The 17500-nt window shown below is 39.6% G+C and overlaps 2 protein-coding genes across 4 annotated transcripts in view; one reads left to right on the forward strand and one right to left on the reverse strand.

The window, feature by feature from the left end:
* LOC118447645 (uncharacterized) overlaps positions 1-17500 on the reverse strand; it is a 134895-nt gene that overhangs the window by 89820 nt on the left and 27575 nt on the right. For all 3 annotated transcript variants that reach the window (XR_014982445.1, XR_014982444.1, XM_085658922.1), the window contains exons 2-3: positions 11188-11313; positions 8281-8413 (exon numbers count right to left, since the gene is read on the reverse strand). Coding sequence is in view for 1 of the 3 variants with exons in the window: in XM_085658922.1 (XP_085515048.1) it covers positions 8281-8413; positions 11188-11252 (198 nt within the window). In the remaining 2 variants the exon portion in view is untranslated. The remainder of the gene's footprint in view (positions 1-8280; positions 8414-11187; positions 11314-17500) is intronic.
* LOC118447629 (uncharacterized) overlaps positions 1-17500 on the forward strand; it is a 69000-nt gene that overhangs the window by 11440 nt on the left and 40060 nt on the right. The gene's annotated exons all lie outside the window — the stretch shown is intronic.

The raw sequence follows: 17500 nt of genomic DNA on the forward strand, positions 1-17500 counted from the left end.
CCCGTAAGAAGCCCAACCCAATCTACCGACTCACCGAGCCACCAAGCCCACCATTAGTAACCTACTCCGTTACGACGCCGACCGATCGAGAGACGATTTCGATTCGCTTGCTCCTCCTTTCGCGAACGATGCATTAAGGTAATGATACACTCCTGTCGCATTTCGAAGGAACACGTGAAAATATCGATTCCATTGAGTGCCCTGGCACGACATATATATATATATATATATATATATATATATATACACTCTCACAAACACACATACATACGTACACACAACATACATATATAGAATATCTTTTTAATAATAGTATGGAAATATACCTATTTCTTTCTTTCTTTCTTTCTTTTTTTCCTTTCCTTATTTCAATGTAAAAATATTAATATTGATTTGTGTACTATGTACATCAGTTTCGATCTTACGTTTTCATTTAAAAAAAAAAAAGAAAAACAAAAATCGACGAACGAAGCCGGTCCTGTGAATCAAGATAATCGAAGAAAAACCAATTGGTATTAATAAATCCGGTCCGTAAGGCTCAACCACGATATCTTAATTATCCGCGAAGAAGTTCTGCTCTCTTACCATATGCGACGCAAGTATTCTAAAGAGGTCCTCCATTAGACGTATAGGAGAGCGGTAAAACTTGATTTCACGATTTCGCATAAATTATCGGGAGAGGGTAGAGCGCCGCGGATCGCTTCGAGGCGATGCAAAGAAAGACGAGGAAGAGAAGAGAGAAAGAGAGAGAGAGAGAGAGAAAGAGAAAGATAGAGAAAGAGAAAGATAGAGAAAGAGAAAGAGAGATAGAGAGATAGAGATAGAGAGAGAGTGAGAGAGAGAGAGAGAGATGGAAATGGAGGGACGGGAAATATTAATAATCCCATTCATGAGACGTCGGACGTATCCCACGTCTTTATACACGCGGAATTTGATAGCTCGAGGGAAGACTACATCGGTAGACGCTTTTTGCAAGATCCATTCGTTCCTCTTAGACCGTCAGAATTATTAATATCACTGACTTGAAAAAAGAAAGAGAGAAAGAGAGAAAGAAAGAAAGTAAAAAAGAAAGACGAAAAAGAAAAAAGAAGAAAAAACAAAAAGTCATACAAAAAGAAAAAAGATAAGAACACTCCTTTCCTTTCCACTTCCCACTTGTTTACACTTCCCTTTATTTTCACTCTCCTCGTTCGAACAGACATTATCTTCGCTAGAAAGAGAAAGAAAAAGAAAAAGACAGAGAGAGAGAGAGAGAGAGAGAGAGAGAGAGAGAGAGAGAGAGAGAGAGAGATATTGAGACCTCAATGTCTCACAATATATATAAAAATAAAATATAATTACCAATTGGTTTATGAAATTCTATCGATGGTAATCCAATCGAGCCAATTCGAGATACTACGGGGAAATGCAACAAAGTCGGCAAGTACAGTAATGATTATTTTTATCCTTCGAAATGAATTATGTATCCTGACCGACGACAATCTTGGTGAAGTCTTAATTCAATGCGTCGTTGCCGCGCAATAAACCGGGCAATAAAACGTGCTCCCCGACTAGAATCGACGGGGTTCAAAGGGTCATAAATGCCAAAGTTAATAAGCCACGTGAACGAGGTAGATTCAATGAAAGCGCGGCGTATTCGATTGCGAAGCGATCAACGTGACGTATAAAATCTAGAGAAAGAAAGATAGATAGATAGATAGATAGAGAGAGAGAGAGAGAGAGAGAGAGAGAGAGAGAGGAAGGGAGAGAAATTTCTGTGTCTTTTGAACCTTTCATCTCCTTTTTTTTCATTTTCTTCTTCTTTTCTTATCCTTTTTTTTTCTGTTGGAAATTATTACGAACATAAGTACTCACGGAGAAACATAAGTAGTGTTTGATGTCGTGCACCTAGATTCCTGATTCTCGTTTGGCAGCAAAGTAGAAGAAGAAGAAGAAGAAGAAGAAGAAGAAGAAGAAGAAGAAGAAGAAGAAGAAGAAGAAGAAGAAAAAGAAGAAGTGACCGGACGCGGCTGACAACGACTAATGATTTGAACGTTACGAAGGATACGCGAGATATAAACTCGAGGCAAGTTAAATTAGCGAGATTTATTCCCGTTTTTGGAAAATATATTTATATAATTATTATATTCATTTAATCGATTATTTCAATCTATAAATAATATTATATATATATATATATATATATATATATATATACACAAATGTATTAATAATCGATATACGATCGATGACATTTCTCGCGATATTATACGTCGATAATTTTAAGGTGGAAAAAAAAAGATACTTTTCTTTTCTTCTATATTGACGAAAAAAAAAAAAAGAAATACAGCTTGAAAGATTAATCGGAATCGGCACACTTACACGTCTTTATAATCCGAACATCTTATCTCTCTTGTGGAATACCTACTTTTGATAAGAGAAAAAAAGATTAAAAAAAAGAAAAAAATAAACACATCATTCTTGAATATCAAGATATCATTCTCCGTTATCTATACTGACCTTCTCTCTTCTCTCTCTCTCTCTCTCTCTCTCTCTCTCTCTCTCTCTCTTTCTTTCTCTTTCTTTTTTTTTTTTTTCATATAGCAGCATTTGCTTGGTTTTTATTCAATCCTTACCGATCCTACCTCAGATAGGATCCATATATCCGAATAGAAATCAGAAGAAGTAAGATAGCAGGAGCATTCGGAGCAACGCCATCCGTTACAACGTCCAAAGCTCAAGAGAGTAACGCCAGCATCCATTACCCTCGACCAAGCTTATTGTATTCTCCCTTTCGTTGAATCCTTCTCCTTCTTCTTCTCTTCCACCTCCTCTGCCTCCTCTTTCACCTCTCTATCTCTTTCTCTTTTTTTCTTTCTTCACGTTCACCAACGTTTCTCCGCGTCGTCACGAAACACGCTTTATTAATGTCTTTATTCGTTGCATTCAACGTGCGAAAGGTACCCCGAAAGGTACGCGAATCTACGTGCCGGTCTGCTTCTTGAATAAGATTTCGCTTGCATTACCTGCCGTTCTGAGGATGGTCTATCAACGTCCTCTCGCATCGAGAACTTTCACTCGATTAAGAATTGCATTAGGAGAGGTTAATATGGTGGACTATGTAACGTCGTCCGGCTTTACATTGATTTAAATACGTCGAGTTAAAGGGCACAACACGTCTGATTCTCTCCATTAAAGTAAGTATATAAATATTCTTTAAATATATTTATTTCCCTTTATTAATATTATCATTATTATTGTCGTTGTTGTTGTTGTTGTTGTTGTTGTTGTTGTTGTTGTTGTTGTTGTTGTTGTTGTTGTTGTTGTTGTTGTTGTGATTTTCTTTTCTTCTCTTTTCTTTTTTTTTTTTTGTAAATCACGTTTCACTCCCATCACGTTTAAGGAATCGTGATTTTTCTACCTTATGACCTAAGTCTTCGATTAAAAACAGACTAGTCATTATGTCGTCGTTAAAAACGATACCACCAGTTAAATCGTGTTAAATTACGCGAAAGGGGAACGGTTCGACGAAGGCGAAACGCGGCCCCGTAAATCGCTCGTCTATGCGCCAAGAAAGGTGTAGAAGGTGCACGATCGCGAGTGCAATCAATGAGCGATAATCGTAATTACGTTGGCGATTAACGGTTCGGTTCTTCGCTCGCCTCCTTTGCACTTCATAGCTCGCGTTCTTCCTCTTTTTTTTTTCTTTTTTTTTCTTTTTTTTTATTCTTTTTTACTTTTTCTTTCTTTCGCATTTTATTTCTCTTTTTCTCTTCTTACCCTCCTCCTCACGGTCTTCCTTTAATGATAATTTTGTTTTTCTTTATGCTCGCCCGTTAGTTCGATTATTTTAAAGGAACCCGTTAGAGATTTCCCGTCGATATTAGAAAGTGCGACGACAGAACGACATCTTCGATAATCGAATGCATTAACCTTCGTTAGAGGAACGAAGCAGGAATGGAAGTCATCGTTCATCGTCGTTTCGACGTGTTCTTTTCACAGATGACTCGGCCGTACACACCTTCTAATTCCATCGTGTCTTCGTCGATCGATCTTCTTTGTTCTAAGTGGGATGAACGCGAAGAATAGAGCGTGTAATTTTGTTCTAAGAAGCAATTATCTTCACGACCACGAACTTTCTAAGGATACTGCTACAGTGTATAGGCGCAGCATTCGTTGCGTATACGTTCTCTCTCTCTCTCTCTCTCTCTCTCTCTTTTGCTCTCTCTCTCTCTCTCTATCTCTTTTTATCTTTCTCTATCTATCTATCTATCTATCTATCTAACTATCTATCTATTTCTATCTATCCATCTTTCTTACACGCAATATCTCCCCTTCCCGATGGGGGTATCCAATAGTTAACCGCGTTATATTCGTAGCACGTTTCGGTCATGGACGTCTTTTATGTTCTCGAGTTTGCGTTTAACAAAAAAAAAAAAAAAAAAAAAGAAAAAAAAAGAAGAAGAAGAAAAGAAGAATATCAAAATCGGGAGAAGATCTTTAAAACGTTTCGCGGCGATTATCGAGGCAACGCTCTTAACGTTTCAATATTTCACCATTTCGTTCGAAATAAATTATTATCTTGTCGTGCTTTCACTCGACTACAATTAATCTTGTTCAAGCGATTTCGTTGCCGAGATAAAAGGCAGCCGGAGTGACTTCTGGTATGCGGTTTCACCGATAAAGTCGTACCGCGTACGTTCGAACGGTTTCCTTGCTAGCTCGTTAACGACTTCATTCTTGCGAGAACTATCGATGAAAAAAAAAAGGAAGAAAGAAAGAAGGAAAGAAAGAAAGAAAGAAAGAAAGAAAGAAAAAAAGAGGAAAAAAAGAAAAGTAAAAGACAAAAAGAAGAAGAAGAAGAAGTAGAAGAAGAAGAAAGAAGTCTCAAGACAAAGGCGCATAATTACGAATGCAAAAGGCAATCGTTTCGTTTCGTTTCGTTTCGTTTCGATTCGATCGTTCGTTCGTTCGTTCGTTCGTTCGTACGTTCGTTCGAACGAGGCACGATCAGATAGATCCTCAAGCCGAATGTGGCTGATTATTTGAGAGTAAGTAAAGTTTCACTGAAGTAAAACAAGAAAGCTTCTTTGTAGTCCTCCTAAACGTCTACTTACATACATATGTACTTACTACTAGGCTGTAAATAAGAGTATCGTGCTAGAGGAATCCTCATTAGCATCGTAACACCGACGTAAGTTATTGCGCCTAATGATAGAGGCGCCCTTTCAAGGACTTTTAAAGTTCTCCAGAACTTCCCACCTGAGATCCTTAGAACGAATATACGATAGGTAGTTTACGGTAGAAGAAAATCGGACGATTGAGAGATACGTTGTCTCATCGACGAAGAGTTTCTTCTTTTTCTTCATCTTTTTCTTCTTCTTTTTCTTCATCTTTTTCTTCTTCTTCTTTTTCTTCTCTCTCTCTCTCTCTCTCTCTCTCTCTCTCTCTCTCTTTGTCTTTTCTTTACCAATCGATGGAAACCAAAAAAAAAAAAGGAAAAAAAAAAGGAAAAAAATAGAAAGAAGAAAAAAGACAGTTAGACGAGTAGGTAAAATCGATAATATCGTAAGTAATTTTGATCACGTTTTATCGGATTCACGTAGAAGTATTCTTTCAAGAGAGTATAAGTATTCGAGTTTGCGAGCTTTCGTGTATATTCCATATAGACGAGAAGGAGAAATAATGAAAAGCCGAGCGATAAATAATGCATCGGCTACCGCGGGAGGCATATAACTCATTCCTCGGGTATATAACCCGGCCTCTGCTTTTCTCCTTCTCCTTCTTCTCCTTCTTCTTCTTCTTCTTCTTCTTCTTCATCTTCTTCTTCTTCGTCTTCTTTTTCTTCTTTTTCTTTTTTTTTCTTTTTCCTCTTCGTCTTCTTCTTTCTTCTCTTTTTCTTCCTCTTCCTCTTATTCTTCTTCCTCCACCTTTTGCCGACCCCTACCACACCGTACGTTGCTGTGGATTCCTACCTGCCATAAATCCGGGCGCTACCATCCGAGGCTCTAATTGCATTATAAATTGTGCGTGCGCCTGCATCCTGGCGAGTGCACGCGGTGCACCGGCCTCCGAATGCCGCGTGTCGAATCGGCGCTTCCAGGATGCTGACCGGAATCGAGTAGAATCGACGTGGCTGTACAACGAGATAGCCTCGAAAGAGATCGCACCGACACCACCATCACCACCAACACCACCATCATCGTCGTCCCCACCGCCTACGGCATTGATCGTTAAGGAGATCCAGAGGAGATTCGTCGATCTTATGGATCGGTGCGCTTAATCCGACTCGTTGAGATCGATCGACTTATAAGTATCTTCCTCACGATCGTTCCGAATTAACTTCAATCTCGTCGATCCGATTAAGCGGAATAAAAAGGGAAGATACTAGGTATATTTGTTAGTACAAAATCGATCTTGCAAAACTACTAGGCGTATCTTATAGGAGACTTATACACTACCGATCGTCAGGCAATTCGGATTGACATCATCGCTAATGACACGCGAATCTATCTTACTGGTTCATCGCCAGTGCCTTATTAGGAGGAACAGAGTGGCTTAGGCACTTTATCGTACGAAGAAACGAGCAAATAAAGAGAGAAACAGAGAAAAAGAGAGAGAGAGAGAGAGAGAGAGAGAGAGAGAGATAAAGAGATAGAGAATAAGATTGCCAGGAGGCAAGTAGAGCCGTATGATGTCATTCAGACATAATGACGTGTCTTATCGACCGATGCGTAACCGAACAATTATCTCAGAATCCAAATAAACCCGATCTATGGCAAATTTTAGAAAATTTTTCACTTTATCCGTCCTTGATGAACACACTCCGCAAACGTCTTTCAAAACTTTGCTACGTGCTATGGTTTACATTATCTATATCTAGTTTCTTTCGGTATAACGAATGCTTTATTCCTCTATGAGATACAGACGAACGTCCGTTCTGACAGACGCATGGATTTCGATCATCGATCCGTAATCCATCTTGAACTAAAGATCACGAACTAAACTTGACTTGAATGAATCTTATTCCCTGAGGTCCTGTATCGTACGAGCTGAATGGTGCAGATCGTTAGATAGAGGATCGGTACCTGAACTCGTTCTATAAATCCTCCGTGAGCACAATTATCCGCTGGATAAGGATTATTGTTACTGCCCCGGTTGGATCCTGGCTTTTGCAGGAACGGCAAACGGCTACGATAGATAGGATGCGAAAGAGAGAGAGAGAGAGAGAGAGAGAGAGAGAGAGAGAAAGAGAGAGGAAGAATAACCCTCGTAAATACATTCGGTCTCCATTATGCGTGCCTGAGGACGTTGATAACGTAATAATGAACCTTCGGTGTACCTAATGAGATCCATTCGAAAAAACTTATTTCCTAATCGCGATCGATGTTCCGCACGTTTCTTCTTCGGCCGGTGACATTTCATTTCTTTTAATCCTTTTTCGTACACCTTCTCGTTCGTCTTTGTTTATCTGTCTTAGCAATCGGAGTAAATTTGTCACTCGTATGCGAGGACGCATTGGTGGAACACGATTTATTCGTCGAGATGAAAAGGTTGCGAGTTCAAAAAAGATAGACAGAGAGAAAAAGAGAGAGAGAGAGAGAGAGAGAATCGGAGAATGAGTGCGAGTGAAAAAGAAATAAAGAAAAGGGGGAGATAGGGAAGAGAAGGAATTTCGTTTCACTCGAGAGAATCAGCGCGTAGCGACGAAGCGGTGCGTCTCGCTTATGTTCGTCCGTGCCTCTAATTATCTGGAATGAAGACATCACAAGAGCAACAGAGAAAGAAAGAAAGAGAGAGAGAGAGAGAGAGAGAAAGAAAGAGAGAAAGAAAGAGAGAAAGAGAGTCGTCTCGAAAGCCGAGCACTTCAAGTCACAGGGAGAACGAATCGTTTGCGTCTCGTTGCGCCGATATTTTTCCCTGATTATTTATTGTCCCCTACCGAGCGCGTTGGATCGTTATTCTTGCGTTTATGGCAGCGACCGTGCTCGTTATTACTAATGGCGTACTAGTATACAAAGCGACTACCGAGAATAAAAAATTAAAAGGAAACGAAGGAGAACGATTCCAAATTATTCGATAGATTTTTCTAATTTTATATAAATGTGGAAGAAGAAAAAACAAAAAAAAGAAAATATATATATATATACATATATGCATAAGTTAAAACGAAGAAAAAAAATGTAAATTTGTTTCGTTGAAAATTTTCGTTACGACACCGGTCAACGTAGAATAATATTTTACGGGATAATCTACGGAAATGGTAAGGGAAATGATAAAGAGACTCGATATCTGACTCACCATTGTGAAGTCTGCCTTTGGAGGAGCGTAGGTGTTCAATAATGGAGGTGAGGGGTCTACGGCCACTGCCGCCACCACCCCCACAACTCCAAGGGGAGTCACGCTCCGAGCCGTTCGCCAGGTTGTCACGATCCTGAAAAATGAAAGAAAATAAAAAAAAAACAGAAAAATAGAGATTGGACGATAGTGTTGCTCTGTTGGACGATAGAGTGGAACAAATATATTAATAACGTTTAAGCTTTACGATATGTTTATTTAAGTAATACATTATTAGATCCATCTTTAAGATATCTCTATATTATCCGGCCTGACTGCAACAAAAAACTTCTCATAAAAAAAAAAAAAGAAAAAAAAAAAGAAAAAAATGGAAGAAAAAAAGATAAAAGAATAAATAGATACGACAGAAGATTTGTTGTTTATATCAAGCTTATGCCTTACCTGTTCGTCGTATATATCTAAATGTATATGTACATTCTGTCTTAAGTAACGACCTTGAAATAATTGATTCCAACATCGGGCTATCTTCCATCTTTGACAATGTTAACCGAGCGACACGTTAATTAAAACGATTATTGATAAATGCGACTTAACGTTCGGTTGATTGAATCACCAAGCACGCTTGGATACGTGCGAAAGATCAACGATTTGAAATTGTGTTCAACCGACGATCCGATTATAATCGTTGAACGTACTATGTTGACCAATCTCAAGTTTCTTCCGAAAAGTTCCATAGAACAAGTCCGATGATTACACGCGATAAATTGAATTATCGACGTCGTTAATCTCGGTATCAAAAAGCTATGTATGCGTATTTATATCCTTTGGAAATATGGAAGACAATGACGAACGCTCTCTTCCGTAACGTTTCTTTCTTTCTTTCCTTCTTTCTTTCTATCTTTCTTTCTTTCTATTTTTTTCTTTTTCTTTTACTTTTTTTTTCCCTTTATTTCTTTCTTTCTTCAGCTTGCGTGACAACCGCTAATCACGGCTCGTGAAACCATAGCAATTATTCTCGCTCACTTATAAGGTACGAAATGGGATAGAGAAAGAGAATCTCGAACCCGGATACTACATGCACAGGTATCCATTAGGATAGTAAGAGTTTTAGTTTCTAAGTGGCCGATAAGCGCTATAATTAAATTACGCTTTAGATATTAAGAAGCAAACCTCGATGAGATTCGCGAATCATCGTTGAAGACATGCTCGTTTAAGGTAAACGTTATAAGATATACATAGTTAGGTTTATATATATATATATATATATATATATATACATATATGTATATAGAGGTGCATAGCTATATAACGTACGGTTTGTTGTACCGTAAATCAGGCAGGAATAATGCCTTCAAATGCTACGTCAGCGGATCTAAGAAGAATACCGGTCGATCCGATCATCGTGTTTTTTTTTTTCTTTTTTTTTAAGCTTATTCAAGCTATTTTCGCAAAATCATACCGATCGTTACGAAACTCTTGCTACGAGATAGACATTTTTCGCGTGCACGAATTTGGAAAGATTCAAAAAGAAAAGAAACGAAAAGATACGAAAAGAAAAGAAGAGAAGAGAAGAGAAGAGAAGAGAAGAGAAGGGAAAAGAAAAGAAATGAATATAAAAGAGTATCAGAGTGCGTCGTTCTAGAGGTGTCCATTTTGAAGATTGGCACCTTCCTCGAAGGAGACTACAGAGAAACTAAAAGAAACAAGAAAGAAAGAGAAAGAAAGAGAAAGCGAGAGAGAGAGAGAGAGAGAGAAAAAGATAGAGAGAGAGAGAGAGACGGAGAAGTGGAGGGCCAATAAAACCGCGAAGGGTTCAATGACAAAGAGAGCTACATCGCGGTTTATTCCGAAGCTTCCTGTATGCAAGGCTAAGTACTCTCTCGTTTGACGAGCAAGCTCGATCCACTCTGGACTTATGGTTAGGTCGCCTTACAACCGGATCGGATCGATTCCCTCATGACACGTATGGCGGTGTCGAGCGTGCATTATAGAGCCGTGTCTCGATCGCTCAGTGGGCCCCTATAGGTACCAACTTCAACTTGAAGCGGTGGACAAGAGACCCAAGTTTAGAATTCCCTTTGGATCGTAATGTCAGGACGACGAGGAGGAGGACAACGACGACGACGACGACGAAGACGACGACGACGAAAAGGACAACGATGGAAGGAACGAAGCTTGGCGAAACCGTTACCGAGAAGTCGTTAAGCCTCGTCGTTAAGTCGATTATCCTCGGCCCTTGACGACGAAGATCTCGCATCGAGTTTCCGTGGCTCCTCTCTTCGATCCATGGGCCCATCCAACCATACGTTTATCGACGCGCTACGTGTCTCTTGGCCTTCGTACAAATCGTCGATCCTTTAAAGGACTCTCTCTCTCTCTCTCTCTCTCTCTCTCTCTCTCTCTATCTCCCCTTCTCCCTCTCTCTCTTTTACTCTTTTATTTAATCGAGCCTGTCCTACGGAAACTTTCGTCGACTTTCGTCGAGCATCCATCCTCGTTTCACATTCAGAAAGTTCACAATCTCATACTTTCGTTCGGAATCAATGAACGAATTGCACTATCCGACCATTCTCCAGGGCCGTTATTATCCACTCGCGCTTGTCCACTCGAGAAAAAGGAACTTCTACCGAGATAGAAGCGCCGGTTAAAACGCAAAATGGCTTCGCTCTTGATGCAGCGAAGAAGTGCCGCGGTATTTATGGTTAACCGTTGGTGCTTATCTTTCGACATAAATACGAAAATATGTGCCCTGTCATAAGTTTACGAGAGTCGTGGACGCGAAGTAAAGGAGAGAATGAGGAAGATGAAAGAGTGAGAGAAAGAGAGAAAGAGAAAGAGAGAGAGAGAGAGAGAGAGAAAGAGAGAGAGAGAGAGAGAACGTAAAGTTAAAGATTGCGAACGCAAGCTTACCACCTGTCTCTTACGGTGCCACTCGAGCTGTAATTGTCGAAGAGAAGTCTGCCATAATCGTCCATCGTGTCTCTTCGTCTTCCTCTTCGTCGTCATCGTCGAGGACCCGATCCTCCTCGATGAAAACTAAGAACCGAGAAGAAGCGTTTCGTTCGAGTACCGTCGAGTGTCATCGGAGTGAGTTTGTAACGGCCGACGACAATCGGCCGACAGTTTTCGCGAGAAGTAAAATACCACGAGCAGAGTCTGGGGACATCTAAAGCGTTCCCATTAAGAAATAGTATTCTCGAGAGAAGAGAGACATCGTTACTTTTTCCTGTTACCATTCGTACCACGATTTCTCCCACGATCTGAATAGTTTTTATTTCTATTTTTTTTTTTTTTTTCATTTTTTCTTCTCTTTTTTTTTTTTTTTTTTAACAATAATAGAAAGAAGTACGAAGGGAAAAGAATATTATTTACTTCGTATTTCTTTTTTCTTTTTCTTTTTTTTTTGTTCTCTCCTCTTCTTTTTATTCCTTTTGTTTTTATTATTGTAATATAATTCAATCGTTATTATATGGTCAAAGGACGAAAACTTTCTAAACTAATGGAATCGATTGAGGATATTGAACAAGCTACGCGAATCTTTCGTCGAGTACGTTCGACCGTTTCGATTCTCGTCTCAGTGGGAGCCGTATAGATCTCGAATGAGCATTCGTTCCTCGAAGGAGAAGCGAAGGGGACACCCGCTGTTAAGCTGCCGCATAGGGAAGTATAAGTAAGTAGATCTCTCTCGCGTGCTTCGCCGCGTTGCTTCGTACGAACGAACGAACGAACGAACGAACGAACGAACGAATTCGAAGAGCGTAAGAACTCTTTCTACGTCGTAGAGAAGAGAAAATTATGATCGATCAAAAATCGATAAAAAAAAAAAAAAAAAAAGAAAAGAAAGATAATAATATTCATCCAGGATTTACAACTGAAAGTTTTCGAAAATCCATACGAGTGTGCCAGGTTTGCGGCAAACATCGAGAAGGACTATGAAGGATGTATGATAATTGAAAAGAAATAAGGAAGAAGTAGAAGAAAGAAAGAAAAAAAAAAATGAAAAGATGTGGAGTATTGTACGAGTGATCCTTGCTAGGAATCGGCATGTAATTAACCGAACCGGTAGACTACCAGCTGGACGACGAGTGGCGCACGCTAATGTGCCTCTAATGTCGTCCCGCTCTTTATACCTACCTCTTGGCTTGTTTCGGAGGAACATCAGAGAAGAGGGAAGACTAAGGAAGAGTAGAAGGAGAAGGAAAAGTAGAGGAAGGAGAAGAAGGAAAAGAAGAAGAAGAGAAGAAGAAGAAGGAGGAGGAGGAGGAGGAGGAGGAGGAGGAGGAGGAGGAAGAAGAAGCAGAAGAAGAAGAGGAAAAAGAAGAAATCTTGAAAGCAGAGCTCTTTCTCTCTCTCTCTCTCTCTCTCGCTCTCTCTTTTACTCTCTTTCTCTTCGACGCGCATACGATCTATGCTTTCGTGCTCTCCTTCCATCGTCCCCGTGCTTTACTACCCGCTTTACTCGGCTCTCTCGCCCTAGGCGAGCTCGGTTCGACGTAGAAAGATCCGCACGAGATGGAAGTTACGAGCGTCGTACGGGGAGAAGAAGACTTTTTAAGAGCGGATATGCACGCGGAGAAGCTCGCTCGAAGACAGAGACAGAGAGAGAGAGAGAGAGAGAGAGAGAAAGAGAGAGACGAAGAGAGAAAGAGAGAAAGAGTTACACACGGCAGCTGCTCTCTCTCTCTCTCTTTCTCTCTCTCTCTTTTTCTCTCTTTCTCTCTCTTTCTCTCTCTTTCTCTCTCTAGCGCGCGATGCGGGACCTTCTTGAAGCGAACTGAAATTCCTTTGAACTTCCTCTCGCGTTCTCCTTTGCTCGAAACTAACGAGTCGAAGGCGAAGGGTTTGCCGTTCTAAGAAGAACAGAGTCGAACAGAGTTGAACAGAAGCGAAGTTAGTAGGGTTACAATACGTATATAAGTGTATGAGCAACAAGATCTTTAAAGGAAACAGACGTTCAAACAGAATCTAATATATATATATCCAATTTCGAGAGAAATTTTCGAGAGAGTCACAGTGTAAGGGGATATATATATATGTGTATATATATATATATATATATATATATATATTTATCAGCTTTCCCTGAAATATTAGACGCACGAGTCACGATGATTCAAGGGGGAAAAGAAAAAAGGTATAAAAAAAAGAAAAAATAAAAAAAAAAGAGAGAGAGAGAGAGAAAGACTCGGAAGCAAGATTATCCAGCAATGTACGTTGGTAATAGCGGCCATAGCGAGTGGTAGTAGTGCCGCTTGTCAGAAGATTACCGCCGACCGTCTGCTCGTCCACGAGTCTTTCCTACGTGCCGGTGCCGTTGGCAGGTAAAAAGCTTCCAGTCGGGTGACCCGCAGAGACGATGACGAACGTGACGAGCGAAATAATCGTTCGTATCGATAAGCCGAGTAATCGAGGCGAGTTAAAAGAGGAGAAAGAAAAATATAGCCAAGGGAAGTCAGAGGGAGAGAGGTGAAGGGATGAAACTCATCAGGGACGCATTAGGATGGAAAGGACTTTGCTTCTTCGACGTCCCGTTGGGAAAGGGTGAGAATGTGCTGCTACCAACTAGGAAGGATAGTAGGCATCGATCAAATTATCTGGCAAAGAGGGAGAGCAAGAAAATAGGAACTTTTGATAGACTCGCTTTAATGACCGAGCTTATGACCTTTAAGAAATCTAACGACGGCCGATCGTCGCTTCGATGTATCCAGATATCTGTGTGCTATATACTCGTATATGTGTATATGTATATGCATGCATGCATGCGTGCATGCGTACATACGAGCGCGCACACTTGTATCTCCATGTAACCATGTGATTTATGAGTCGAGTAAAAGCTGTTGAAAGATCGTCGATTATTACGGATTACCTTCGAACGATCGTTTCGTAAGTTGGCTCGTTTATTGGATTACCAAATTACAGGGTTAGGCTACCGCGAATTTAGATCTTCTTTGCTTCCTCGTTGAGTTAGAAAGGGTTCGATCCTGTCTCTTTCTTTTTCTAACTCGTGTTCTCGAAAAAAAAAAGAAAAAAACAAAAAGAAAAAGAAAACAAAATGAGAACTCTCTTAGTCTACGATCGATCGACCAATCGATCGATCGGATCTAAAAGCGTTTTTATATCCGACAAATTTTATGCCAGTCCACTCGAATTTTCCTCGCTTTCACTCGATACTTTCTATCTGCACTATCTGCAACGTTGATAGTGAAAGATGTGGAAAGGTACAACGAACAACACGCCCCGTAAAATGATCAACCATTGGCGATAATCTGTTAGAAATGCACCTGCTAGATCGAGGTCACGGCCGTACTGCCACCTTTTCTCCTATCAATTCTAAATCATCTCTCGGTATACCATATATCGCTTTCCTATTAAACATGTCCAACTATGGTTGTTATTAATTTGTATTTGCTTACCTTTCTCATATTTTTTTTCGTTTATTCTCTCATTGATATTTATAAATCTAATGTAATTGATACAAACATACACGAACGCATGCACACATTTATATCGCTAATTCCTTCGTAATTCTCAACTAAAAAAAAAAAAAAAGAAAAAAAAAAAGGAACATCAAATTTTTATTCGTAAACAACAACATAAAGCAAAATGTATTTCATTCGACTCGTATATGCACAAACTCGACTCTATGATTCTCGTTTGAAAAGCTATTAGAGCTCGTAGAAAATATGCAGCACGCAGATACTATTACACGTCAGGAACGGAACGCACGCGTCTTTAATCTATCATTCTGGTACATAATCGTTTGGCATTGCCTATGGAGTTAACGCGTTGCTCGTGAATGTCAAGAATCGATTCCCATGGCTCGAGGGACCGGTCGAGAGAGCAGTAAGCCGTCCGCGTTACACCGAACGTGACATTCGATTCCAATTGGAAAATCAGTGTGTAATATTTTCAAATCGAGTTCAGATCGAATTTTAACGATTCGATTTCTTTTCCGTCCATCTTACGTATCTAAATGTCTAAACTGATTTGCTTCTTATCGTTCTTAGGAAATGGGATACTTATCGTACGCGCGATTATGTTAATTTCTTCTGTCATGCCGCAGCAGCACAGCACTCACCGGAGTAATACGAACAAGTTTTCATGGATCGTGTGTCGTTCTATATTCTACAAAAGATCGTCTAACGCCCACTGCCTTTCCAGGCGTATCTCGCGACGATTATTTTAAATTAATATCCACCTTTCTCCGTGATTTTTCATCTCTCTCTCTCTCTCTCTCTCTCTCTCTCTCTCTCTCTATCTCTCTCTCTATCTATCTATCTATCTATCTCTCTCTCTCTCTCTCCCTCTGCGCGCGCTTCTGTATCGAAAGGAGCAGTGTACCGTAAAACGATTAGCCTATCGATCAAGAACCTGATTGGCCCATTGCCTGGTTGCTCGTATTCGAAGAACAAGAGCTCATCGACGTGACCGTGGGCGTCGTTCGAACGGAATCGCGAGACACAAGAGGCCAAGGAGCAAAGGACAAAAGATGAGGTCTTTCCGAGAGGCTATCAACAATTAGACGCTATTCAGAATGAAATTCAAGGACGTTTGAAGAGCTGTCTTTAAAAATGAATTGTAACTATACGTCGTAAATGAACATAGAGAGATAGAAAATTGAGTATTTGAGAGTGCGAAACAGAGACAGAGAGAGAGAGAGAGAAAGAAGAGAGAGAGAGAGAGAGAGAGAGACAAGAGACGTTAAAGAATCAGGCTTTTTTCTTCCTACTCTCGTTCTTCGACATCGTTAAGTTCCTTCTAAAGATATGTTTACGTAACTACGTATCGTTTAAGAGTTTGGCATGGCTAAGCGCGAGTCAGCCGAACCGTGAAATCGTGGACACTTCCTTGCTCGACGTAGAAAGACGTAGCGTAGGTGGCAAGAAAAATGTATTCTAGGATGCAAATGATTCGATTCCTAAATAGAAAATCATCGGAACAATGGATCATAATTTTCTTTAAGAATTTTTCTCTTTCACTTTATGAAAAAAAAAAAAAAAAAAAAAAAAAAAGAAAAAAAAAGAACAAAAAAAGAAAGAAAAACAATGAAAGATAATTCATAAAATAATTTTATATAAATTAACGATTATTTTAACGAATAAAATCATCTTTAATACTGCATCGTATGATGCACTTTCGATCAAATTAACGATCTTTCAAGGACAGATTTCATTGATGTAACGGAAGCATGATCGGTAAAGGGTTTTAGTACTACTCTGTACAACAGCACTGGAGGCAAACGATTCGTTGAAATTACCAAGCTAATTGAATCTCAGATAGCAAAGATAATGGCGCGTACAAACTGCTCCGACCATCATCGCGCCGCAAGCGTCGATTATGAAATCATGAACTAGTAGGTGGTCCAGAGCTATTAGAGTTCCTGACAGCGTTTAAGTATCGCGGCTTCCCTTTTGTCCTTTTAAATTTACGTATACCTTAACGACGAGCAATTTTAATCATCTGTCGAGTTTAACATTGAAAAATATATTTTCATATAATTTCTTTCGTTTCGTTCAATTATATATATATATATATATATATATATATATATATATTTAATTAAATAGAAACGAATCTAAACGGTTGAATCTTAGTACTTTTTCTTACGTACGTTATATTATTTATACGATGAAGATATTATTATTATAATTATTATCATCATCATCATCATCATCGTCGTCATCATCGTAGTTATTAAAAGACCAAAAGGCTCAGTTTATCTATGATTTAAGAAGAATACCCGAAGTAGTCTCGGTCATCCGGTCTAGCTATGGCGAATCTTCACGGATTCCGCGTTGCGCACGATCGTGCCTTCGAACGTATTCCCGTGTCAAGAGGTGAAGGTCTAACACGGCCTTGAGAAGCATCGTGCGTTCAGCAACACGTATCTCGCCGTTTCCTCATTGCCTCTACGTGCTCGTACCTTCTTCTTATAATGCTTTTCCGAAAGGCGATTTATTTACTTCGTTATTATGCAATAGGATGCATAATGAATGTATTTCGAAATATTTTTATCGAGTGATTTTAAAATCGTTCGAAAGGGGAGAGTGAAGGAAAAAAGAAAAAAAAAATAAAACGAACAAGAAAAAAGAAAAGAAAAAAATGGAATATACAATCAACGCGACTGTGTTTCGTTCGATCGGTATAACAAGTGCAACAACACGTCGTGATCTTACGAGTCCACGCGTGTATTTGCACACCAGTTTCACATGTTCCACGACAC

The sequence above is a fragment of the Vespa mandarinia genome, chromosome 8 (assembly GCF_050613455.1).
Source record: "Vespa mandarinia isolate Hongniang chromosome 8, ASM5061345v1, whole genome shotgun sequence".
Classification (NCBI taxonomy): Eukaryota; Metazoa; Arthropoda; class Insecta; order Hymenoptera; family Vespidae; genus Vespa; species Vespa mandarinia.